The sequence below is a fragment of the Pteropus alecto genome, unplaced genomic scaffold, assembly GCF_000325575.1.
Source record: "Pteropus alecto unplaced genomic scaffold, ASM32557v1 scaffold98, whole genome shotgun sequence".
Lineage (NCBI taxonomy): Eukaryota > Metazoa > Chordata > Mammalia > Chiroptera > Pteropodidae > Pteropus > Pteropus alecto.
Genome location: NW_006443570.1, coordinates 1,890,694 through 1,917,335, shown reverse-complemented (window position 1 = coordinate 1,917,335; position 26,642 = coordinate 1,890,694). Strand labels below are relative to the sequence as shown.

Here is a 26,642-nt window from a genome sequence, read left to right as displayed (position 1 = left end):
TCTTTCCCTTTTATATATACAGCCTCTCCCAGGCACTAGCAGGCCTCGGGGGGACACTAAACCCAGTCTTCCAGGAATTTCCGGTCCAGTGGGGGAGACACAGGTCTTGCTACCAGGGGATCTCAAGCCATGCGGGGAAGTTAGTTTCCAGGAAGGAGAATTAGGAGGGAGCAAACACTTGGTACCTACTGTGTGCTGGGCACTTTGCAGAGATCTCTCTCTCTCCCTCTATCTACTCCTCACTCTTCTTTCTTATTGCAAAGTCCCCATTTTCCAAGTAAGGACCATGAAGCTCAGAGAGCTTAAGAAACTTGTTTCAAGTACCCAGTGAGTCCAGTGGCAAAACTGGGATTAGAATCTAAGTCAGCCTGATGGTAACATGGAAGACCATGTAACATTGGTTCAAGGTTTACCTCCTCCATGAGGTCTTTCCATGTCTTGGATGTAGAACTGACTGACCACTTCTGCCTCTGGGTACCCACTATGCCCCATATAAATATTCCCAGGGCACACCTGCACACCTGCACACCTCTTAGACTTATTTATTTATATGCCTACCTCTCCTCTCTAAGCAGTGAGCTCCTTGGGGGCAGAGAGTGGTCTCGGCCATCTCTGTAATCCCTGTAGGTAGCACGAAGCCTGCGCACAATAAATGTGCAGTAAATGTGTGTTGTGTGAATGGTGACGAGGTGCTTGGAAGGTCTCCTTGTGTCCATTCTCCTGGCTCCTTGGAATTACCCAAAGTGATGAGGGGCATCAGGGGATGGATTGGGGGGCGTTGCTGGGATAGAGGTGTGAGCATCTGACTTGCCTGGAAACCTTTCCAGGTTTTCCATGCTCACCTGCGCTCACACTTCATCCCCTGGCATTTCTCTTGGCTTCAGTCCAGCCTCTCCTGCCTTCCTTCTTCCATGATCCAGCACCGTCATCCCTCCCAGGTTTGCTCTCTAGGGGACAAGTGTGACATTGGGATCAGAACCATCCTCCCTGGTCCCATTTTATTCTCATAAGAGCTTAAGAGGTAGGACAGGTGGAGAAGGTCCACCTCCATTTAACAGTTAGGGGGTGGCATCGAAGTTCATACATTAAGTTGTTGGCAGAACTGGGTCCAGTATCATGGAGGAGTGGGGAGAGGGCTTAGGGTAGTTTTCTGGGACAGACTGGGCTTCCCTCAGGGATTTGAGGAACCTGGATCTGTTTCTCCAAGGCAGATGGGGCAGGAGAGACTCCAGTTTGTCTGCGAGATGACATGGAGAGAATCCTAGAATCTTGTCCCTGGCCATAACTCTCCAGCCCTTCTGCAGTCTTGATTGTTGCCAGTAGGTGCCGTCAGTTTGTAACTTTTGGTTGTGTCCCTGCAGGTCCAGCCTCCCACTCCTCTCTTCCTCCTATCACCTGGACAGTCTACACTTGCAGAAAGCGGGAGAGGGCCCCATCCCTGTGAGACCGAAAGACCCCTGTTCTGGGAGAGGAAGCAGAAAGAGGGCGTCTGATCTGCACTTCAGTTTAGCTGCCCTACGGCTTTCTAGGCCAAGCCAAAAAAATCTACAGAGGGTCACCAATTATGCCTGGACAGGCGCCCTCACTTTGAGGCCAGCTCCAGGAGAGCAGAAGCCTTTGTGGGGGAGGATGGGTGAGTATTAGGGGGATCTGGGAGAGAACCTAGGAGATAGGTCCCTGCTTCAAATGTTACCCTAGGGCTGGTCCCAGTCAGCAAGATTGAGGCAGGTGTGGGGGATACAGGCACCAACAAGATCTCACAGAGGGTCTAGCCAACCCCAGACAGCAATATGAGTGAATTAGTTAAAGGCATCCCTTCCTCAAAATCTTTGACTGTCATCTGCTGGAAAACCGTCACAACAGCTATACAAATCTCCAGTGACCACAGAGAAATGGTGCCCCCTGGAGTTGTGCAATGCATAATTTGCACACTGCGGGTGGCAAGCTCTCTAGTCAATCTCCCCCTGGGAGTGGGTCTGGGCAGTAAAAGCAAACATCCAGGGAGAAGGAAGAGAGGCTGGGGACTTCCCTCCCAGGGAGTTTGGTGATTCTATCCTGGGGAAGGCGGATTGGACCAGGACCCCCAGGAGCCCCGGGGAGACGGGAGGAGGGAGGTTGGAAGCGGCAAGAGTCAAGAGAGCCTACTAACGTCTTAGAGCCATTAGGCCCTCCTGGGCCCCTTGTTGGGTGCCTGTACCCCTTCCCCCACCTCACCCGACTTGATCTCCAGCGGCTGAGACTGGAAGCACTGGGGAGGGGTGGAAAGGACTGGCTAGGGAGATTGAATCCGTGGAGCAGGGAGTACGGGCTTGGAGGTCGGCCTCTCAGTGGGGGGGGCTGTGGGCCGACTTGGTGGGTCCGGAAAGAATCCTCCAAGGTCGGGGAAGGGGACCAAGGAACAGCCCCTTCGCTTCCCCTCTCCCTTCTCTCCCCTCCCGGGCTCTGGTTCAGGGGAGCTCTCGGCGCCTATCAGGGCGTCCAAACTGCGCCGCTTCCTTCTTGGGCAGAAAAGGACTTTCAGATGTTGTAGCTGCGGTGGCGACTCAGGACAGCGCCCCCTCCCCCTAACGGCTGCGTCTCCCTCTCCCCCTCGCCCTCCCCCACCCCATCCCGCTCCCCCACCTCTGGGAAGGCGCTGGGGGTGTGGCTAGGGGCCTGTATAAAGTCCGGGGGAGCTGGTCCCGGGCAGCCGCTCAGCCCCCTGCCCTCTCGCCACCCACCGCCTGAGCCCGGCCGAGGATGCGGCGCAGCGCCTCGGCTGCCAGGCTCGCTCCCCTCCAGCCTGCTTGCTAACTTCTGTGGTTCCGTCCCTGTCCTCCAGCGGGGCCGCCCCGTCTCCCCGCGCTCTCCGGGTCGGGTCCACCAGGCGCGCCGAGAGCTGCCTCTGTGTGCCCCTTGCTGCCAGCCCGCGCGCCCGCGCTCCCCGCCTGCGTCCGCGCCCGCGCCGGGTTCTCGCCGGATCATGCTGCCCCTCTGCCTCGTGGCAGCGCTGCTGCTGGCCGCCGGGCCCGGGCCGAGCCTGGGCGACGAAGCCATCCACTGCCCGCCCTGCTCCGAGGAGAAGCTGGCGCGCTGCCGCCCCCCCGTGGGCTGCGAGGAGCTGGTGCGGGAGCCGGGCTGCGGCTGTTGCGCCACTTGCGCCCTGGGCAAGGGGATGCCCTGCGGGGTGTATACCCCCCGCTGCGGTTCAGGCCTGCGCTGCTACCCGCCCCGGGGGGTGGAGAAGCCCCTGCATACGCTGATGCATGGGCAAGGCGTGTGCATGGAGCTGGCGGAGATCGAGGCCATCCAGGAAAGCCTGCAGCCCTCTGGTAAGGTGCCTCTGCCCTTGCACGCCCTCCCTGGTGTGCTCCCCTCCCAGAAGCCCCTTCCCCAATCGGGCTAGCCTGGAAGGCCCTTGAAAAGCCCCTGTGAGTTGAGGAGAAGGCAGGTACGTGGCAGGGCCCTACTGGCATGGGACAGGCTCAAGCAAAGAAACTGTTATCGAGGACTCCCCACCCCCATCCCAGCAGCCTGTTGCCACCATCAAGGAGGACTCTGTCCCATCACTCCGTGTCAGACCTGCCAAAGGTGCCTCTTTGGGAAGAGTAGTCTTGGCTGCTGGTGCAAGAGTAGAAAATTAAATGACCTGGCCCAGCCCGCAGCCTGCAAGCGAGCTGGATAACTGGAGGACGGGGTGGTGGTGATAGTGGGGGTGGGGGAGGGCTTTCAGTTCCTGATCCAGGGACCTCCCCTCGCCCTGGCCACCGGTGAAACCCCAGGGGTCTGAGAAGTCAGGGCTTGGACTTTCGACATTGTGGTAGGTGGAGTGGGACATGCAAAGTCAAGGGGCTTCGGTGATGAGGGGCATCAGAGTTGCCCTTCCCCAAAGCCCCAAGCCAGCTCACCTAGCTCTCTGACAGGTATTGGGAAGACAGGGGTCCCTCTGCCAGGCCTGGGCACCTTCTCCTGTCCTGGTACACAGGCAGCCCTCTCCTTTCTCTTGGCAGGTGCCATTTGAGGTGGCAGAAGGAAGTAAGTTTTGGCTCCCAGCCCGGAGCTGCAGAAACCTAACTGGTGTGGAAAGGGAGTAGAGAAGAGGGGGGTGGGAGAGACAGGCTTCGAAGGCCCTTTGCCCTAAACTCATTCTTATACTTTTTCTTTTTTCATTTCTCAGTGAGCCTCTCAGTTCCTCAGAATCTTTCTCAGACTCTTTCCTTCTTTCTCTTATTCTTTGTTCTTGCCTGCTGCGCCCTTCAACCTCTAGTTTCGCCAGCAACATTCTTGAGTTCTCCTTTCCTCAATATTTTCTGCCCATTATCAGTTTCTTTCTCTATCTCTCATTCTCTTTTTCTGTTTCTCTTGCCCTGCTTCTCTCACTTTCATCCCAGTCTCTTTCTGTTGCTCTTTCTCTCTGTGTGCCACCTTTTCTCTTTCTGTCTTTGTTCCTGTCTTCTGTTACTTTTGGAATCTCTCTGCCTGCCTTTCTGTATCTCTGCTTCTGTTTCTTGTTCGCTCTCTGACTCTGTTTTGCTCTCCCTGTGCCTCTGTCTGTGTCTGTCTCTTTTCCTGGTGCTTGAAGCTTCCATTGTTGCAGTCCGGATGCTGGGACTCTGGCCCCAAGCTTCCTGCCCTGAGTCCCAGACCGCTCCACTTCCTCAATTTTCTGCAGCTTGTTAGCGGGAGGAGAGCAGGATGCAGGGAAAACAGGAAGGAGGTGGACCCCAGGGGTCTGGGCCCAGGGCCTCTCTGCCCTTCCTGCCCCTGGGCAGTGAGAGATGGGTCAGCAGAAAACATTCTAGGAGAAATGCCAGCCTGGCACCCAGCACATCTGGGAAGGCGGGGGGGGGGGTTCCTGGAGGAGTAAGACACTGATGCTGGGGGCAGAGAGGCCAGTGCCAGTGGGAGAGGAGGAGTACTGGTACCAGACCAGACTGGGTGTGAGGGCTGAGCCCTTAGTCTCCCTGGGTATGACAAGACCACATTCCCTTTGTATCCCCCTCCTCCACTGGCCAGTGGGTATCTGGCACCAGATTAGGATGGCTGGTAGCCTCTTCCTCTCCTATGAACTTGAACATGGGGCAGAAGAGCCCTCAGAGGGTCCTGGGCACCCATTTTTCCTTGGCTGAGTAAGAACACCCCATCCTGTAGAGGAGAAAAATCTGTTTCCTTAGGAGTTTTTTTTTTTTTTGGGGGGGGGGACATGGTCTGAACATTTTGTGATTGTCCTGTGGATATCATGCACACCAGCCATTAAAGGCGGCTTTAGGTCCCCTTTGGATGACAGGGCCCAGGTCTCTGATGTTCCTCCCCGCTCCTTCCTTGCCTTGTCCACCATTCATGCAGAGCATGCAGCTATCCGGAAAGGGAAAGGGGAAGTCTGGGGAACCCTGGGGAAACTAGGTGCCAGGTACCTACTTGGCAAGCTGTTCCATGCCCGCTTACCCCCAAGTTATCACAGAAGTACCCCTTGCCACGGCCTAGGCCACATTGTACCATGTGAAAAGTGCCCCCTAGAATTGTGCAGAGACTCTGCAAGGTCGTTGGTAAGAAAATGTCCAGGGCTTGGCCCCTATCCCTGGTATTCTCTTTAGCCTTCCACCGTCAATAGGCTGCTGTCCCTCCTAGGTCCCAAGGCTTGGGGAACCTAAGCCCCTTGTTTGACAGAGGGATCAGGATCTTCTTTCTGCTTTTTTGTCTTGGGGCTGAGCTTCAGCAGGTGACTGGGGGAGGGCAGCCTCTTGGTATCCCCTTTCCCTTGAACTGGTATGGTCCAGCTGTCTACTATTTGCCCCAGGGGCAGGTCTCCTCCTTCCATCTCTAATAACCGCCCCCCCCCACCCGCCTTCCTGTCCCAGCTTTCCCAGCCAGACAATGTTGTGGATGAATACCACTAAGGCCACCAGAGGTGGAGGTGGGGTGGGACATGTGCGTCAGATGTCCACAGTTCTGCATAAGTGCACTGACCCTCGACTCATGGAATCTGGGGGAGTGGACAGTGGGATCAGTGTTTGGATTGGGGAGTTCCGAAACTCAGCTCTCGGTCCCGCTGGGACAGGGTTAGGGAACATGTAGGCTGGGTTAATTTTTAGTCAACGCAGCAAATATTGTCCCCCCTACTTCAGTACTGGGAATCCAGTCATGTCTTGGGAACAGCGCCTTCCCAGAAATTCTGTGTCTTGGGGGAGGGGGAAGGGAGGAGCATGGCTGCTTAACATTTTTTCTTTAGTATTGGCAAAGCCAGAGTTATTGGTGCCTCGGGTATCAGGAATCTTTGTTTAAAGATGCAGGAGCTGCAGAGATAAGTCTCTCCTCCTTCCCCTCCACCCAGCCTACTTCATTTCCTCATTTGTAAAAAGGGGATGACACTGGGACCTGCCTCACAGGGTTGGGGTGTCTGGCATGGAGTAAGAGCTCAATAAATTGGAGCGATGATGAGGGTGGTGATGAGGAAGAAGCTGAGTGGATTCAGTGGAAGCTTAAATCCTCCTTTGACGTTGAGACTTTGGGGGATGGGAGGGCAGGCGAGCAAAGCTGGGGAGACGTTCAGAGGAGTTGAGAGGGGTAGGGTGGACTTTGGTGACTTTTGCTGCTGTAAACATGGGAAGAACAGGCCACCTGTCTTTCTATCTGACTCTTGAGGCCAGCAGCATGTCACACAGTGAGGGGGATGCCCCTAGAGCCAGAACTCAAAGAAAGGGCCCAGTACCCGGCATGGTGGTCTTGGCTTTTCCAGCCAGAGTCCAGGGGGAAGAGAGAAAAGGCCTTTCTTTTAGGACAGGTGGGTGACCCTTTCAGGTCATGCCTGAAACTTCTGCGTCTGGGTGGCTGAGCCCACCCATCTCACAGCGTCACCTTGGCTGTCTTGGATAGGGCAGGGGCTGGAGTTGAGGAGAAATCATGGGGATGAAATCCAACAGCAAGAAAGAAGAAATCTAGCTTTGACCATGAATTTGGCAGCCAGTGGTACCAAAGCTGTGAAACCTCTTCTTTCTCTGGATGCCTTCCCTTCCTCTGTTGCTGGAGCAAAGACCAAGTTTTCTCTTGTGGCTGCACGTCATTGGCTTTGCTCCAAGCAGGGCAAGAGGAGATCACCTGGCCTGCCTTGGAAGCCCCACCTCCCAACCAAACCTTTTGGAATTCAAGAGGTCAGACCTTTTCAGGGGGCTACATCTGACTCCAGCTCCCCCTCACAGGGGAACCCACCAGGAGTGGGGTTTTCCAGAGGGCACCATCCTGCACGAACAGAAAGAAGTAGCAAGTATTTAGCCAGTTTTGGAGATGGGAAGGTTAACATTTTCCAGAGACCCAAGGCTACAACCCTCACCCTTCCAAAGCTAGTGCCGAGGGGTGGATTGTGGGGCGGGTCCTCAGTCTGCTGGTAAGCAAGGCTGGGCAAGGAAAAGTTACAGATTAAATGGAAAATCAACAAGCCAGGGTACAAACAGAGTGCCCTGCCCTAGGTCTGTGTCTCGGCCCAGGGCCGGGTCAGAGTGCCTGAGTGCATGTGGGTATGCACGCGTGGATGAGTGTGTGTCTGAACACGTGACTGCTTGCATATGTCTGTGATTCTTGAGTCTGAGCTTGTCTGTGTCTGAGTGGGCAGATATGGATATATTCTGTGGACCCGTGTCTCCATGAAAGTAAGTAGAAGGCTACTCTCCATGTCTTGGCGTGTTCTAGGCATGAGAGTGCTGGGCAGCAGGGAAACCATGAAGGGGGAAGCCAGGCATGCTGCCTACTCAGCTTCCCCAGATAGCCTCCTCTATGTGACGTGGGGCCCTACCAACACAAGAGCATAAGCTATGATTCCAGGCTCCATGTAACCCCAGGTTTCAGTGAGCAGACCCAGTTGTGCTCCTTAATGGCACCTCCTAAGTTAAGGCATAAACATTCTAAATATCCATAATCTCCAGAGCATTAGTCATTTGTGAACTTAGACTCATAGAAACTCAACAATGGAAAGCCTGGTTGCAGTTGAACTTCTACTCCAGATCTCTCTAGACTTTTGAGGCCTCAACCACTGAGAAGCTCCACGCCTCTAGGGCACTGGCTCTCGACCTTCTGAGGATGCCCCATTCATTTAGAAAACTCTTCCTTACTCCTCAAACCTAAGAACATTCTGCTCATTTACCAAGAGAAGTAAGTGTCACTGTGCAAAGCAGTGCTTTCCTTTATGGTCATGAAAAGAAAAGAAACTCAAAGGAAAGACAACAAAACCTTGCCAGGTTCGAAGGGCGCCCCTCGAGTTGGTGTTGTGGGCTGTGGCGAACGAGTCCTTGTGATCCCTTCCAGCCTTTCCCAGGCAAAGCGGTGGTGCCTTTGTTTACATCTCAGCTCAGCCTCTCTCGTTGCATGGTTTGGCTCTAATTCTTGTAGGTCTTCCATTTCCTCGTTCTCTCCATTCCCCAGCTTCAGGCTACACCTCTGAAACACTTTGACCCCATCCGCAAATCTCATGGTTTTGTGCCACATGGACATGGAGGTGTGGTCACTGGCCAGCCTGGATTCTTTTGGCCAGAAAGACTCCTTGGGACAGTCTTCAGAGAAGAGTCTGGATCCCAGATCTTTTCTCTGGCTCTTGACCGAGGACCCCCTCGACACGATCCTGGTCTTCTGAAATATATCTGCCCCTTCTTTTGCCACCCCTATCAGCTGCGAGGTCTTGTTGCAACGTCTTCTCCTTGAACGACCTTCAAGAATTTGATGTCATCTCTAGGTCAAGAGGCCCTTCCAGACTAATCTCCTTGGGATGTTAAATATGCAAAAGGATGGAGTACATCTTTCTGCTCCATTTATTCCTTTCCTTTGGTTCCTCTTTCTAAGCCAGCCCTCCACTCGTGACAAAGCCTTCTTCCCATTCTCGGTGACTCAGTTTTATAAATAACCTTTGGTGTGGAATCTTGACAGAGACTTTCTGAGGGTCTCAGTTCTTCCTTGCCTAGTTTCCCTTTATCCACATACTTTTCTACAAAACCCCAGAACTAGGAGAATAAAAAGAGAACTAATCCCCCAACTCACTTTGGCTAGGCGGAAAAATACCATTTGACCCAGAGGCAGCTCTGGGACTGCTGCCATGCATAGAGGAACCTGCTAACTCCTCGGGAAAAAAAATCCTGACGCAAACCAGATGTAACCTTCTGTCTGGCTGCCAACATCTGGAATGCTGGCAGGGGCTTTGCTCTCAGGCAGGCAGTGAGCTGCCAAGCCTGAGCATTTCAGAGGTGGCTCTGATCTGTGGAGAGGTCTCACAACCTCTTTCTCCAGCTCAGCCCTGTATTCTGGTTTTGGCTGCCTAGAGGGAGGAGCAGCAGTTACAGTCCTGGGACTTCTGGACTGGGTTTTTCTTGAGTTCAAATAAAGTCTTCATGAGGTCCCATGGAGGGGGTGGAGGTCCAGCCTCACCACCCCAATCTCTAGATTCCCAACGCCCAGTGGCTCTGGGCAACAAACATGGACTTTGGATGAGGTCTGAAGTCTAAGGGTGGGAGACTGAAGGGATGCAGAGGGTATTCTCTTGGCTCTGGGGCCACACAGCATTATACATGTGTATGCACATGTACGCACGCGCGCGCACACACACACACACACACACACACGAGTTTCACATGCAGGCATACACATTTACTCTTCTCTCCCATCCAGCTAATGGGGAGAGCCTTTTGGGCCAATTTTCTCATCACTCATGGAAACTTTGATTTTGGCCATTTGGAAGAGGGTCAACAGAGCTGACAGCCCTAGGGATCCCCTGGCTGGCTCAGCCAGCTGCTGAAAAGAGCAGGAAAGGAGACAGGAAGAGAGAGCAGAGGGAGAGGGGATGGTAAGAGGAGCTGCATAGAGGGAGGTAAGATCCAGTAGGGGGACCCCCTGCCTGCCTCAGACCTCCCTACAGGGCCCAGGGGACCCTCCTGCTGTCTGGGCAACTGCAGCTGGTGACTCATCTGAGAGCTGGACTGGGTGGGGTGAGGGACAAGTCAAGGACTTCGAGAGGAATATTCGCCTGAGGAGATCCAGGGGAGTGGGCAGGAAACCAGTGTGTTGCTTTCTTTTCTTCCTGCCCCTGGACCCCCTGCTCTTCCCTAGTGCTAGGCTGGAGAATGTCCGAGAAGCAGAAAGTAGGTGGGAGGCTGGGTTGGTATGCTGCCCTGTCCTTTCCTGGTGCTGACCTCTCCCCATCTTGGCCTGATTGCAGACAAGGACGAAGGTGACCACCCCAATAACAGCTTCAGCCCCTGCAGCGCCCATGACCGCAGGTGCCTGCAGAAGCACTTTGCCAAAATTCGAGACCGGAGCACCAGTGGGGGCAAGATGAAGGTTATCGGGGTGCCCCGGGAGGAAACACGGCCTATGGTAAGGACCTCTGACCTCAAATGCACCTGTGCACAGGCACGTACACCACCACTGCCACCACTACCAGATCAAGACATTCATTCAGAAAACATTCTGGGATGCCTACTGTGTGCAAGTCGCACCTAGTATGCGTCACCGGGACACAGAGAGTCCTCATTTCTTTCTTTGAAATTCCATTTCTGCTCATCAGTTCTATACATTGGTACAGCTGAAGTGATTGTTAAATACTGAAATACTTCTGAGCTCGTTGGTTAATGGCGGTTGTCCCAAGCCTCCAGATGTTTCATGGCCCTTCTCTTAGATTCTCCACCCCAGACTTTCTCAAAGGTTAATGCTGGCCATAGCAGAGGGCCTTGGGACCCTGCCCCAGGGTCTGGCTAATGTCCTTTCTCCTGGTGGTTTTGATAGCTCAGAGCCTGGGTTGATCGTTTGATTTTGTCCATTCCCCTGCTTCGGAATTACCCCCTTCCAGTCCTTCTCCATGGGTATCCACAGCCCCAGTCCCCACAAGGTCCCTTCACTTTACAGCTCTCTTCTTTTTAGAAGCTCTTTGGCTCAAGAGACTCTCTTTAATGTCTCTCTGCTCTTCCCACCAGTGTCCCCTGAACCCAAGCCATGCCCTTCACCTCACTGAGCCCTGCCCAGCCTCCAGGCCTTGGCTCTCTCTACAGGGCCTCAGTCCTGATCTGACCCCCCACCCTGGTTCTCCTTTCCCTCTCTCCCTTCTGCTGAGCAGTTTCATCTTCCCTCTCCTCCAGCCCCAGGGCTCCTGCCAGAGCGAGCTGCACCGGGCCTTGGAGAGGCTGGCCGCCTCACAGAGCCGCACCCACGAGGACCTCTACATCATCCCCATCCCCAACTGCGACCGCAATGGCAACTTCCACCCCAAGCAGGTGGGTCTCCATCTCCCTTCTGCTTGGCCCTGGCCTCCGCTCCAGAGGCATTTCTGGCCTCTCCACAAGGTTGTCCAGGATGGAGGTCTCAGGAAGGGGGAGGCTCCCCAACCCACACTTAACCCCTAGGACCCTCCCCAAGCCCTCCTCCAGCCTTAGAACCTCAGCTCATTTTGCTTGCCTCACTCATTTTGGAAATGAGGAGGTGGAGGCCTAAAGTCACAGAATGAGTTAATGGCAGCCCAATTATCCTGCCTCCCCATCCAGGACTTATTTCCATTGCCTCTTGATTCACCATCTGTGATGTAGACCTAGCATTCCCGCCAACCTCTGCCCCCCAGCATTCTGTCATGCACCCAACTCCCTTCTTATGATTAGTTATCCTTTGTCATGGAATGTCTGAGGTCTCACCTGAGAATGGAGAGGCTGAGTCATGAGAGATTCAGGAGGAAACTCAGCCTGCCCCTTCCCTCAAGATGAGCAGCCAAACCACTTGGGGTAGAACCAGGATGGAGATAAAGCCAGATCTGATACAGACAGGAGACAAGACATGCATATAGAAATCTCTGTGCTCCTTCATACCCTTGGAACTTAGGGTTCCTCTGACACGCCCCCAGGAAGCTGGGATATTCAAGAAGGTTGGCCTGCTCCAGTCCCATGTCTGGCCGGTCAGAATTGGACCCACGTGGAAGAGTGGCATATCTTGGCAGGGCACTGGGGTGCCTCCTGCTGGGTGTGGCCTGGGGAGCCATGGCCTGGATCTTCTTCTCCAGCTCGTTGTGGGCACAGGCACACACATTCTCACACTTCATGCTCTTTAGACAGACCCACAAAGTGGGTTGTCATTCAGCCAACAGAGGCCTAGGCTGGGAGAGAAAAGCTGCCCGAGTCTGCACATCCCATCCTGGAGCAGGTTGTGAGTGGTAAGCAAGGAGTGGAGGACCATGGAGGGCACCCCAAAACAATGCCAGACCTACCTACAACCTTTATCCCAACACGAATTTTATTTTTGTCTCAAATTTAAAAAACTTTTCCCTCTAATTAAAAAAAATAATAATAATAGATGTCATTTATTAGAGCAGTTTTAAGTTTACAGAAAAATTGAGCAGGAGGTACAGAGTTCCTATCTAGTCCTCCACCCTGTTTTCCCTCTTAGCATCTTGCATTATTAGTGTGGTACGTGTGTTACAATTGAGGAACTGATATTGATACATTATTATTAACTAAAATCCATAGTTTACATTAGGGTTCACTCTCTGTGTTGAACAGTTCTATGGGTTTTTCCCCTTAATTTTTATCCTACTGAAAGTCCTGACACTTGACCCTTTATCCCTGGACCAGTTCTGACCCTTGAGACAAACTTTACTCCAACTCTAATCCTGATTCTAAAATACACCTTTGCCCACTGCTCTCCCTCCTCCTGGTCCAATCCTGACCCAAACGTTAGCCTCACTGCTTTAAATGTTCTCCCCTTGACCTCTATCTTGATTCTATTTCTGACTTGGACTCTAAGCTTCACCCAACTCAAGTTTTAGTCAGAAATCCCAATTCAACTGCAACTCTTATCCTGATGCTACCTTAACTTCACGACCATAATCCCATCCTTAAAATCCCAACCCAATTAGAACGCATTCGAAACATCTCCAACCTGAACCTTAGCCTTTCAAATCCAGCTGCACCTGTAATTCCTGTGGATCCAGTCTCCCCTCCAGGAGACTATAGAACTTTCTTTAAAAGCTCCTGCCTTTTTAAAACTCTCTGGACCCTTTCTTCTTGGCCAAATTCTCTCTATTCCAGTGAGTTCAGAGAACTTGTGCTCATAAAAGAGCCTCCGCCCTCAGAGGCCATCTTGGAGCAACTGTCTGACTTGGGGGCTGGGAGTGGGGCCTGCTGCCTGGGAACTGACCTTTCATGCCCTTGTCTTGGCAGTGCCACCCGGCCCTGGATGGGCAGCGCGGCAAGTGCTGGTGTGTGGACCGGAAGACGGGGGTGAAGCTTCCGGGGGGCCTGGAGCCGAAGGGGGAGCTGGACTGCCACCAGCTGGCTGACAGCTTCCGAGAGTGAGCCCTACCAGCAGGCAGGGGGCTCAGTGCTCCCTGCTCCCCCTTTCCCTAGAGGCTGCAGAGCTGCCCTGGAGCCTGGGACTGAGTCCTAGCTCTGCCTCTGGCCAAGAAGTTTCCCTTGGGGTGTGTGTTTGTGTGTGTGTGTGTTTTTATGAGCATAGGTGTGCTCTTGGGGTGAGCTGGAGCCTGGAGGTGTCCTCTTTGGGCTTAGATAGCCTGAGAGGTCTGAGAGTGGCAATGGGGAGCCCTAGTATATTTCCAAATTGATCCTGGATTCATTCATTCATTCATTCATTTGTTCATTCAGCCATCTAAAAACATTTATTGACTACATATTACATGCCAACTCTAGTTTTCAGCCCTGGGGTCTCTTATTCTGACTTTTTCTGATTTGGACATGTGGGGCCACCTCCTAAGATGAACACAAATCTGTGGGAGAAGAGAAGTCCCATTCCCATAATCAGAGGAGGAAAGTAGACATGTACCTTGACCTCTCAATCTAGTTAGAGAATGGAGGCCACAGAGAAGGTGTGGGGTAGCAGATGGCTCAGTGGTCAGAAGACCAGACCCACTGCCAAGCTTCTCTTTCCTTCTTCCCCAGGTCCCTCCAGGGGGAAGGACCTGCAGAGGACCTACCTACCTTTGGGTTGGGTGTTGTGCCATCTGCTTGGTTGCCTGGCAATTGAGACCTTGCTATGAGGGAGGGAAGAGGGTCAGAGGTAGGCCTTCAGGACAGAGGGCTGGGGCAGTGAGGCCCATCTCTGTGCAGTCAGGGTCAGGGGAGAGAATGCGTGATCGGACTGCGTGTGCCTGAAGGAGAAGGGGACTGGCATGCTGGGGGGTGAGGGACTTGCCTGGGGTCCTGCTTCCTTCCATTTGTGGTCAGCCATGAGGTCACAAGGATGACTCCATCCTTCAGTGGCTCACAGCGAGTGGCTCTGCTTCCCTCCCCACACCTCCTTTCCCTGCACCTCACTCCCCTATACTTCCCTACCCCTGGGCATTTTCTGGCTTGACTGGATGGAAGGAGATGGAGGGACCTACCAGTTGGCCATGATGTCTTGTCTTTTTTTTTTTTTTTTTTTAACAAAACAGAACAAAACAAAACAAACCCTAGACAATTGTGTTTGGTTGACTTATTTATAATTAGACACGGATGTATCAGGGGTGGGGAGGCCTGTCCTACAGGGTAAGAGGACAGCGAAGGGTCAGCCATTCACCTTCCTCTCCTTGCAGCTTCTTCCTAGGGGGTCTCCTGGGGAAATAATGGCTTCTGAAGGGAGGGAGCCAGGATGACCTTGCTGGGCCAGAACTACTTCTTGGATCAGCTGGTGTGTGAAGCCGGGGCATTTTTTAGGGTATCGGGCCGATTGGGTTTTCATCTGAGCTCAATTTGTTAATTTAGTGGGGGGAGGCACTGCCCTAAAGTTGGGGGAAGGGAGTAAACTTTCTACCACATTCCATTGCTCTGCCTGCCTGGATTTCTGACTGGAGGTTGTGCTGAGATTTGATTCTGAGGGGTTGGGAGCGGGGGTCATCTTTGATCTTGCTGTCCTGAGCACACCAGGTGGTGAGGTTTGGGTGCCAGTCCCCGAACTGGTGCCTATGTGGTATGTCTGGATTTCTGGTCATTTCCCAGTGTCCCTCCGTCTCCCCTACCTCAGTGCCAGGTACTGATTTCTTGGGTGGGGCCCTCTTCCTGGGGGCTCACAGTCAGCCTGGCGACTCTGCACACTGAGCTGCTGCACTGTGGGGCAGTGCCCTCCTGTCGGGCAGTCTCCTGGATTCCCAGCTCCTCCTCAGAGGCACTCCCAGACCTCCTGATTTCTCTGGCCCCTGATGTGCTGGCACCTGTGCTGTCTGCAGTTTGAGTCTGGGGCAGCAATCCTCATTCATCTCTCTAGCTCTGACTTGGTGGTCTCTGAGGTTTGCTCTCTCAGCTCCCCGGCTACTCTTCATAAAGCCCCCTCCCTATTTCTGGGGCCAAGGCCAAGGCATGTTGGGATAGGAGGTGGGTGTAGGCTGCCAAATGTAGAGAAAATATCTCTTTAGATCCCCCTTGTCTCCAGCCTTCCATCTCAATGCTCTGACCTTGCACCCTTGGCAGCAGGTGGTAGGTGGCCCTTTTCCTTTCATGGGCCTCCAGAAAAAGCAGGGCCTGCTTGGGAAGTAGCTGTATATATGGATGTAATTTTGCGACATGTGTATACTTATGGCCTGTGTGCATGTGTGTGGATATAGCCAAGTGATACCTGAAATGCGCGTGAGAGTACCGGCTTTTACAGGGCATGTATACCTGGTCTGGGTGTGTGCCGATGAGTGCATTTGTGTGATGAGTCTGTACGCGGGCTGTATGAATCTGACCGAATGCGCGTGAGATGAGAGAGGGAGTGAAAATTCGGAGCATGTATTTCACTTCAGGTTGTGATTGAGTGACCCTCTCTCACTAGGTGTCCCCACTGCAGGGTTTGTGGGGAGCTGTCTAGTGTCAGAGAAGAGAGGATGTGTATGGTGGGAGGGGGAGTTCCACACTGCCCCTCACCCCTGGCGCTTGCCCCCACGATCCTAGAGCCAGGTCCTAGGTTGAAAAAGAAGGAAATAAAGGCAGCTCGGTATCAATGTGGACACCCTCCTGGGCAACGTGGACCGCCCTGGGCAGTATCATGGTGGGGAGAACCGGGCTCCAGGGTGAACTTGTTGGCTTTGTTTGCACCTAGGCCCTCCCACGGCAGCCTCCAGATACCCTCAAATGCTCACTCCAGTTGCCACAGGTGCGTCAGCATCTCTGGCAGAGGTAGAAAGGAGGAGGTGGCAAGGATCAAACTGTTATGTCCTGGTGGGGCCACCATACCTGGCTAAACTTAAAACAACAGCCCTGGATTACTCTGCCCTGCCTCCCCCTAAAATGGCTTCAACCTCCCCCGACTATGGTTTGAAGCAAGGGGGTGGGGGCACCCCTCCAGATCCCCTAGCTCATTGGTGTTGATCCACATTAGGCATTTGGTTTCCATTTCCCAGCTCATTAGTGGCAATCAAGACCTGATGTGGGCTGGGGGCTGGGTTTTCCATTGTCAAGAAGGCAGCGTGGGAGTAGGGAGGAAAAAAATGGAGGCTGCGGCTGACTCCAGTATTGAATTCAGCTGGGGGACTGGAGAACTGACCGAGCCTCCCGGCCCCTCCTCTAATCAGAGCCCTGAGGCTCCAGCCACTGCTATAGCTTCAACTCCTTCCAGGAAAAGGCGTCTTGTCTCAACTCCTCTGCCTCCTGGGCCAGATTCCGCCACCAAGCTGCTCCAGGAATGTTATGAGGCACGCAGGACTTGGGGTGCCTGCCTGGCCCCCCTTCCTGGGGGCGATATGGCTGTGTGGTAAATGACCCTGAAACATTCCCAGCTAGAGAAACGCTGCCTGCATTCCAGACCCCTATGGCAATGTCACCTCTGACCTAGAAAGAGAAAGTCAAGACGCTGTGGTTGGATGGAGCTGGGAGGCAGGCTGGCAGCTGAGATGTGGAGTCCTCACTGGGAAGAGGGGAGGAAGGGGTTGGTGAGGAGTCAGGGGAGAGGGTCAATGGGGAGGAAGCACATGCAGGGTGGGGGATGGGGAGTTAATAGGAACAGTAAGTGGAGACAATGGGGCCCCTTTGGGCGCACTCACAGCGGGGAACAGACACTACTCCAGCCAGCCACGGGTCTAATTAGACCCTCACTGTCAGGGTGACCTGTTCCTTTATATCTGAGGCCTCAGGGGTTGTGGAGGGTTGGGGTCGGGGAGTAGAAGGGAGTGGTGCTGCAGATAATTAGAAACATGCTTTACTGAGTGAGCAGGCCCCACCAGGACCACCTCTCTCCTCGCTGACCCCCTGTCTTCGCCAAGTTTCCAACCCTTTCCCCGGACCTGGATAATTCCAGCCAGACTAGAGGAGGGGCTGGTGGGGCCTGGGAGTAGAAACCCGGTGGGACTGGCTTCCTGGACCTTACATACTCTCTAAAGTGCAAACAACATATTTTCGCCATGCAATGGTATTTAATTACACATAAAAACAGAGCCATTAAACTGAAATTAAACCCTTGTTGGAATCACTTAATTCAGGGCATGACAAATTGCTTTCAGTGGAGGCGGCAGTGAAGCCCCCCAGGCAGAGATGGAGATTAGCAGCGTCCTCGGCTGGCTGGGTCCCCTCCTCCCTTGGCCCCTTTGCCAGCTCTAAATTCTGAAACTGGGGTCAGAACATTCTTTCTAAAGACCACCCAAGCCAAGGGGAAACCTCTAGGTTTGTACAGGATGATAGGAATGGAGGGTTGGGGAACCACAGAATCACTGTCCAACCCAGTTTTACACAACCGGTCTGTTTTATCCACGGGGAAGTTGAGGCCCAGGAGCCAAGGTCAACCAGAGGCAGGATTAGAACCCTGGCACCGAGCCATGACCGGGGAGGCTGTTTTTTTCAGGCTCGTATCCTTTTACCCTGGGCCTGGAATCAGAGGCTGGGGCTGGGAGGGTGAGGTTTGGAGAACCAGAGCAGGCCCCGGTTGGGGAGGGTAGATTTCTCCAGAACCGGACACATACCTGGTCCAAGTCTGGAGACAGTAGGGAAGGCAAAATGGTGGCCATGGGGCATGGGCCACTGAGGCAGCCTCGACCTCCTGGAGGGCAGCCGGGTGCCCAGACTCTGGAATCAAACAGATCTGGTCGCTTACCACCTGGGTGAGGGTAGGCAGGTAAGACCTTTCACTCTGGTGAGCCTCAGTTTTCCCATCTGTTAAATGGGGGTGGAAATTCCTACCTACAGAGTGCCTATGAAGACTAGTGGGCAGAATGCCTCAATAGGGCTTGGGCCAAGTTCAGTAAATGGTGTTATTAGACTTCCTCCTCAGGACCTCCGGTTCCCCATTTGTAATAAGGTCCAGCTGGAACCTTTTGGTTTCTAGGACCTTTACTCGCTCCAAGTCTCTGTGTTTTCAGCCCATTTTCCTCCCTCCAGCTTCCTTCTTTCCTTCAGGTTCCCTTGTCCCCTCTGTGCTCTGGACGTCTATGGACAGACGTCTGTGATTAGACATTTGGGTAGGCAAAGGCAGATTTCTCTGCCTCACCTAGGCTTCTGGTGGCTGTATATGAGGTCTATCGGGAGGTGAAGGTGACCAATAAGACAGAGGCCGCACTCCGGGGAGGGCTGCTGGGGCGCACAATGAGGCTGCGGCCTCCCTCCCCCAAGTGCCTTCCACGATCTGGGAACCTGCTCTCTTGATTGAAACCAGATGGGTCTGCCATGGCCGGAGGTCTGTTTCAGCAGTCCATTCACTCAACGTCCTCCCTCCGGAGGGGGAAGGGGGCATAGACTAAGGGGAAGTGGAGGTGTGGGGGGCTTCCTCTTCACTGGGGCTGGAAGAGAGAGTCCTTCTTTCCCTTCTCCCTACTCTCCAGGCTACTGGCCTGGGAACTTTTCTGTTAATCACGGAGGGTCGTGCTGGGGTGGTGGCCGGCTGAGGACAAGTCTTGCACTGAGCCTTGGGTGGGAAATCTTCCAGCTTAGAACCACCTCCCAACCTCCACGCGAAACTCAGATGTAGGTTGCCAAGTAGGGGCTGACTGTGCCTATCCCCTGTCTCCTGCAGAGGCCTCAAGGTCATTCCCCTCACTCCTGGCCTCCTTGGCCTTGATAGACAGAGGCGTTATTTTGCGCTGGGGGTTTGGGGTGGAAAGATTGGGGCTGGGCTGAGGCCCAGGGTTCCCGTCATTTTAGGCCTGGCAGCTACCCGGCTGCAGATGGCTCCCCCGCCAGCCTGGCGGCCAGCACAAATGCTTTACAGCTGTACCTCTCTGGATCGGCTTGCCTTTGAGTCTAGAGACAGACGTGAGGAGCCCGGGGGGCTCAGAGGGGCACACATGGAGAGCTGGGGTAGGTGGAGGACAGGCCAAGACAGCTGGTGGCTGAGAGACTGACAAGGACAAGGAAACTCGAAGCCCCTGAAAAAGTTGGAGTGGGGGCTTCCTGAGGGAGGATCACGTTGCGGGGCAGGGTGCTGCCTGGCAGGGCCAAGGCTCAGGGGCCTGGTCTCTGAGCAGAGCCAGAAGCTTCTAAGTTTGAGCAGCAGGGAGGGGAGCCCAGTCTCGTCTCCGCCCAGGGGAAATTGGACCAGACTGCTCAGGAAATAAATTCAATTTTCCAGCATCATGGAAGGTTAGTCGGACAATAGAGGTTTTCCCCCCTCCCCAAAACACATAAGAAAAAAAAAAAAAAAAAGCCCAATTGCCTTTGGCTGAGCTGTTTCCCAACTTCATTTCTCAGCCTCAGTTCAAGGCTTCTCATTCAAAGTGACATGTGACTCTTCGGTGACCCCTGGCCTGATCACAGTCTGAGGGGTCAGGCCAGGCCAGCCTGAACTGTGCTCCCAGGATCTGTGACCACCCCCACTTCCAAAAGCCCTGGGCAGGCCCAGCCCCATGCAACGAGGTAAAAACAAAAACCCTTCCCAAAAGAGATTTTGAATTTAGGGGTGGGAGAGTCCTAAATCCCAGGCAATAGGCCCAGAGAGGTTTATGAGTAAGTGGACCTTAAAAGTTTTGGAGGAGGGGTGGGAGAGTTTGCCTATAAAATGCAATAGACCTTGCAAACCCCTGCAGGGGACCTTCCTGGAGCTCCAATGAGAGGAGATGGCCCTGCATACTGGGGAAGGGTCAGCCTCCAGTTGCACTCTCTGCAGATGGTGGCCTTGTGGGGCACTCTGGTGGCCTGCAGAGGTCTCTAGGTACTGGCAGAGGAAGGGTTAGCACAATCCAAAGTCGAGGGCAGACCCAGAGTCGGGAGAGAGCAGAGGTTGCCAGTAGGCAGATCCCGAGTTTCTGGGGTGGGAGGTAGGCAGGAGGAAAGACCACACAGGAAGCTTTGGGGAGAGCAGGGCAGTATCTTGGCTGGCGAGGGGTGTGTGTGGGAGGGAGGTTGGGGGTGGGGGAGAGGGGATGGTTCTAGTCTGGTGGCTGAGAAAGGTCACTCCCAAGAAAAGCAGGGCTGGGAGCGGCCTTCAAGATCTTCTCCAGCTCACCCATCACATAGATGGGAAACCGAGGCCCAGTGGGTCTGTTTCTGTGCTGGTGTGAAGGCAAGAACAGGCCGACGGTCGAAGCAGATCAGAACTCAGGGCAATGTTCTTTTCACACCATCTCCCAGTGGGTTCAAAGGGGTTCTTTGGGCACCCAATGGAATAGGACTCTTCAGGCATCAGAAAGGGGAAGCTAAGTAAGGGCTATCATTTGGAAGGAAGGAAAGAGGACCTACTGGGAGATTCTGGGTGGACGATTACAAAGGAAGATGTATCACCTTCCAGGCAAAAAGTGGGAGAGGTGATTTTTGTCAACACCCTGAGCAGCCTGAGGCTAGGGACCAATGTGAGTTGGGGACCTAATACCTGATGGAAGAAGAGGGGTTTGGCAGAGACATCAGAAGAAGGGGCAGAGAAACCTGTCTTGGTGTACATGGAGAAGACAGGGGATTGGGCTGATGAATTCTAGTTCAATAAGCTCCAAATGTCATCATTATTATCTTCATTACCCTGGGTTTGAGTCCAGATTGCCTGGGTTCAAATCTCACTCCATCACTTATTATGGTTGGACCCCAGAAAATCAACTTAATCGCCAAATCCACCGTGCTATATATCCATCAAATAAGGATAAATAATGGTACTTACCTATGGTGGTTGTCAAGAGTAAATGAGATAATGTATGGCAAAGCTTCTAACAAATACTTACTGCAGGCCCAATGTGTGTCAGGCGCTGTTTTAGTTGCTGGGGAACAAGATGAGGCATTTTTCTGACCAGCTCCCATTTCAGCGGCATGTACCCCTGGGCTCATATACTGGATTGACGGGAATGCTACTCTTCGTATAACAAGCATCTATACCACATAGGCCACAAAGTGCATTCACGTCCAGTGTGTCTTTAGGCTTTCCACAACTTTAATTTTATGGGGGAAACTGAGGCTCAATATGCAGGAAAGTGACTTTTCTTAAATCAAACAGCTAGTCAATGGCAGAGGGACCTACCACCCAGATCTGTCTGACTGCCTGGGCTTCTAATTCTTGATGCAGAAGAGGAAAGTAGTGTGTGTGTGTGTGTGTGTGTGTGTGTGTGTAGGTGGGAGTGAGGTGAACTAGGGAAAAGATATGTCCCATCTCGATGTTCATGGGGTGTCAAATCTAATGCTATGGAGAAGGGAGTATGTCTCCTGGGGCACAGGTGGACCTCTCCAACACCTCCTGGCCAGCTGTACCCCATTTGGCACGGTTCTCATGGGAACTTAGCACATATTTAGTGAATGAATGAATGAATGAATGAGCAAGTGAGTGGCATTCTTCCTTCTCCTTGCCCTCATTCTCTCTCTGGTTCCCTCCTCCTGGCTTGTCTCCCTCCCCCACGGGCCTGCTCCAAGCCAAGAAACACTTGCCCCCATGGACAAGATTCGACTGGGGAGCCGTAAAAGTTGAGATACCTTCCAGAAAACAGAGTTGTAATACAAACCCCTGGTTGGCTCCAAGGGCCCAGAGTCAGGAAGAAGGAGGTCTGCTTCACTGGGGCTGAGGGCCCAGCCCGGCCAGCACTGGGGCACAGTGGGGGTGGGGAGATAAGCCAGGAAGATGGGTGCTATGGATTTAACTGTGTCCTCCCAAATTCACATGTTGAAGCCCTAACCCCCAGTGTGACTGTATTTGATGATAGGACTTTTAGGAGGTAATCCAGGATAATTGAGGTCATAAGGGTAGGGTCCTGATCTGTCGGATTGGTGGCCTTATAAGAAGAGAGAGCTCTGTTTCCAGGACATGCACCAAGGAAATGCCATGTGAATGAACAGTGAGAAGATGGCTGTCCTCAAGCCAAGAAGAGAGCTCTCGCCAGAACCCAGCCACGCTGGCACCCTGATCTCGGACTTCAGGCTCCAGAAGTGTAAAAAAAATAAATGTCTGTTGTTTAAGCTACACAGTGTATTATATTTTGTTATGGCAGCCTGAGTAGACTAGTACAAGGGGAAATGGTAGCCCCCGGTCCTGCTCTTTCCCATATGGCTCCTTTAAGCTTGGACAGAACCAAAGACCCAGGCCCAGATCAAGTAGGCTCCTACCCTATCCTGTCTTGGGATGAGAGCCCTTTTTCTTAAGCGTTTTTCCAATCTGTAAAATGGGATAAACATATAAATGTGCCTCATATTGCACTTAGCACATAGGAAAAATCAACATTACATTTCATTACATTCCTGCCTTATGAAAGTTGGTCTCTTCCCTTCTTTGCATGCTAAACTGTTCGTCCTTGAGGATCCAACTCAGATGTTACCTCCTTGGTAACATTGCCCTCATTCCTTCCAAATGGGTAAAGCCTCTCTTCCCTGTTTCTACCCTTTCTGCCAGCCCTGCGTGGCACTTACAGTCTCTGTTATAACATAGTTGTGTTTATGTGTTTTCCTGGCTCACATGAACAAAGCATGCAGCCGGAAAACATCTGTTACATGGATCAAGGTACCAATCTCTGAGTTGGGCACTGCTAGCCTTGCCTTGGCTCCAAGTCCTCAGCCTATTGGATGGCATGAGAGTTAAGGACAGGAGGTCAGGGATGAAAGAGCAGAGGTGAGCAGCCTTGGTCCTCAGTGGGAAATGAGTGTGTGGGAGGTGGTGAGATGGGAGGTCACTCCATAGCCAGAGAAGAGGCAGGGTTCAGGGGACATGGGAATCTGAGTCTTGAAAAATGATTGGCAGTGCAGGGGGCTGCCCTCTTCCCTTCTCATCAACTCCAGTAGCAGGAGTTGGGGCTGGAACTGCAGTTTGCTAGTTGGGGAGGAGGCAGGGGCTATTCAAGGCCATTGGGTGGGTCTCTTTACATGCCTTCCATGGTAGCCCCTGCTACTGAGTCCCACAGTTCAGCCCAAACAGAAGCCCAGCTCTGCCCTTCCTAAGACTCTTTAGGAAAGTGGGTGCCCCTGCAGCCCCCTCTGGTACCACCTGGCAAGACCTGGACTGCCAGTGACAGAAGCCAGGCTTCAGCTCCCCAGGCCCAGAGCGGGGCGATGAAGCCTTTGTTCATTGCTCTAGGGCTGAGCTGGCAGCTCAAGGCGTCTGGGTTCAAGGACTCTTCCAGACTCTTCTTGAGCCGCCCATGTTTCGCTTGCCTCATCATTCAGGGAGCACGAGTGAGACCTTGGAACACATCAGGGGTACGACGCATACTTACCTTCAGCTCGGGACATGGGACACCCCAACCCTCTGTCTTCTTGGCAGAGTGGCAGGGAGGAGATCATGAGCAGGTGTGTCAGACATGTGGGGGGACACAGCATGGTTTAAGTGATGGTTATGAAGTGGAAGCCAGCTGTGGCCAGGGGTGTGGGAGGGAGTGAGGCACATGTGGTCTTCTCTAAGACACAGCCACCACCTGCCGACTCAGGTCCCTTTCTCTGTTCAGGGCTCCAACTCTGAGGGGAGAGCCCTGAATGCCTTAGAAGCAATTGTTGTACAAAGATAGACGCTTTATTTTCTGTGGTGGGAGCTACACAGGCACCCATGGGTGTATAGAGGGCTCTCTGCCAGCCCCCAGGCTGTGACCTTGAGAACCTTGTCTAGTATTCTGCAGTCTCCGGGGTGAAGCAGTACCTGACCACAGGCTGGGTGGGCTGTCTCAGCCGGTCCTGTCAGCCCAGGGCCTCTTCGGCCCAGTTTCCTGAGTTGAAATCATAAGCCATCAGGCCCAACTTTGGCCAAAGACAGTGATGCTCTGGCAGGCACTTGCTCCTCAAAGAACTAAAATGGGCTTCTTCTCTGAGCTTCCCTTTCCACACTCACGGTGTAGTTTCCTTAGGGCCCCAAGTCTGTCAGACAAACTATTCCAGCTTCTAGGGGTGGGAGTGGGGGTGGGGTGGGAAAGATCCCCCTCCTCCCAGCTACTCCAGGCCTCTTGGGATGGCTGCCAGTTTGCATTCCTGACTCTCTGCTGCCCCCCTGTGGCTTCAGGGCTAGTTGACACCACACCTCCCAGAGAGCTGTGTGGGGGTGAGGGGAGGGACATTCAGCAAGACGAGCTGAGACAGAGCCGCGAGAGCTGGCCCTTGTGTCTGCTCTGGAGAGCAGGAGTCTCACAGTCCCTACCGAGGTGTAGGTTACACAAGCAACACTAGGGCAGTTGTGACACCAGCTGGAGGACCCTCACCTACCAGAAAATTAAAAGACGGGACTGACACTCATTTGTAACGGAGGGGATTAGACATCAAGAACACGAAGACAGCTGGGTTGTCTCCGACCATGGGGGCAAGTTCTCCCTTGCTAAGCTGCCCCAGCAAGCCTGGCCACGTTGGCCTGAAGAGCCCAAGGCAGGGGATTCAGCTTTGTCCTGGGAATAGCTGCCCAAGAAGCCATCAGGGAAGTGGGGAAAAGAATGGATGTGGAGAGAAAGAGAGTCAGTCCATCTCTCCTTTGGTCCTCAATCCTTGCGTGACATCTGCTCCCAGGCTGGCCTTGGGCCAGGGCCCCGTGGGTCCCAACCTAGCACCTGCTGTTCGCCATGAAACAGGGTCACAGGTCTCTAGCTCAGCCTGCTGTGTCAGTAGAGTCCAGACTGATGGAGTCAGGGGTCCTCAGAGGTGGCTTTTATGGGGGGTCCTCAGATGTGGGTGTGCTTCCGAATCACGGGGAGCTTGTTCAGATGTCTACCAAAGTCTGAGAAAAACAGCTGATACTGTCTATTGACCTCCTTTTAAGGCTGAGGAAACTGAAGCCCAAGGGGGTCTGGATGAAGGTCACTGCTGAAGGTCATAGTGGGTTCAAGTGTTTCAACTTAGTACCATTCTCCTTTGGTCCAATACATTGGTCCATCAGTGTGGCCACAGGCCCTTGTTCAGGGGGTGTGGGGTTCCTGGGCAAGCCCCTTGAAATATCTGGAAAGTATGCAGGAAGCTCCCCACTACATCCTTTCTGTGTCCTGCAGCAGAGCACCCACCAGGCTGATGACCTGCGAGACTGGCTGGACCGTGTCATATTCTGCGAAGAGGTGGCACACATTCTCCTGTGATTCGGTCTGACTCTTGGCCACGAACCCAAAGATCCTGATGGGAGAAGGCAGCCTGCGTGAGAGGCAAGACCAGGCGGGAGAGGGGAACTCAGCCCACAGTGCTCCTCCCTGCCCCTTCCCTAGCCAAGTGGCTCTAGCACCTCATCATCATGGGAGGAGCTATGTGCCTGCCTCCCCTCTGGGACTGGGAGATCCCTGAGTACAAGATTGGAGTTTTCCTCATTTTGAATGGGGCTTTCTGAACAGAGCTTCTGTATCCCCCATCAGAGTGAGGAAAGCAAGGATGTGTCTTGGCCATCAGACTGGGGCCTCCCCACAGATTAAAGCTCCTTGAGGTTAGAGCCTGTGGCTTCCCTATCAGGCAGGAGGCTTCCTGAGGACCAGGGCTCAACTCCTTCCCCATGTTGCGTCCAGGGCCCTGCCTCGGGGAGACTGGCCAGGTGGATGGGAAGGCCTTACCAGGAGGGCTTACGGTACTTCTGCCACCTGTGGGAAAGAAGCGTGGACAGCAGTGAGTGCTGAGGCTTTGCTCCATTCCACCGCACTCTGGCCAAGCAGCGGGAGAATGGCGAGCTATGTCCCCACCCCTGCCAGGCCCCACCTGCCCCTCCTTCTGTAGCTCCTGGCCCCTTGAGGATCATAGGTTCTGTCTGTGATCCCGTCCCAGAGCCAGCAGGACGCCTAGGTGGGTGGCTAGGCCCTGGACAGTCTTCTTTGTTTGGCCCAGCCTTGAACTTACTTCCGTTGCTCTGGGTCCATGCCACAGAAGCGGAGGGTGCTGAGGGGGTAATGGCGCCGGAAAAACACCCTGGGAAAAGGCAGGAGAGAAGCAGAGCTGGTGAGAGCCCACCCCAGGGTCATGCCCGCCTCCATCATCTCCAGCTTGGTACCTTCTGAGAAGCCTCCCAGCAGGACTCCTTACAGCCTGCCATTACCTTTCCCCCACGTGCCCTGGAGCACATGTTTGCACTTCTTTCATGAGTGCATCTGCTATGTGTCCTACACATTGGGGTCTTCTAGCCCCTCCCCGCTCTCTGCCCACCATGTCATTTAACTATCTGAGGATAGTAATTATTTCTTGGTCATTTGTTATTCTTCCAGCCTAGAACCAGGCTTCTGCTAGACTGAATCTCTGAGCCCCAGGAAGGAGCCACCTCATCCCACAGTGTCCCACTGGTCAACCAGAGTCTGGCTGACAGAAGATGTTCTATCAGCAGGTGCAGACTCAGTCAGTGCCCAGTGAATACTGGTTGATTCCATTTCCATTGGTCACAGTGAAGGGGGACTTTGGCAGGAGGTCATTGGAATAAGGCTTGAA

General features: G+C 53.5%; 2 protein-coding genes across 2 annotated transcripts in view; one reads left to right on the top strand and one right to left on the bottom strand.

The window, feature by feature from the left end:
* Window positions 1–2,693: 2,693 nt before the first annotated feature.
* IGFBP4 (insulin like growth factor binding protein 4) lies at window positions 2,694–14,377 on the top strand. Its single transcript, XM_006924675.3, has 4 exons — window positions 2,694–3,311; window positions 10,172–10,329; window positions 11,088–11,222; window positions 13,152–14,377. The coding sequence occupies exons 1-4, from the start codon at window positions 2,963–2,965 to the stop codon at window positions 13,284–13,286; spliced, it is 777 nt and encodes a 258-aa protein (XP_006924737.1). The 5' UTR covers window positions 2,694–2,962; the 3' UTR covers window positions 13,287–14,377.
* Window positions 14,378–25,214: 10,837 nt separating this feature from the next.
* The window catches only part of TNS4 (tensin 4), a 16,232-nt gene continuing 14,804 nt past the window's right edge, over window positions 25,215–26,642 (bottom strand). The window contains exons 10-12 of the mRNA XM_006924674.1: window positions 26,064–26,132; window positions 25,784–25,810; window positions 25,215–25,358 (exon numbers count right to left, since the gene is read on the bottom strand). Coding sequence (XP_006924736.1) covers window positions 25,217–25,358; window positions 25,784–25,810; window positions 26,064–26,132 — 238 coding nt within the window. The 3' untranslated portion in view covers window positions 25,215–25,216. The remainder of the gene's footprint in view (window positions 25,359–25,783; window positions 25,811–26,063; window positions 26,133–26,642) is intronic.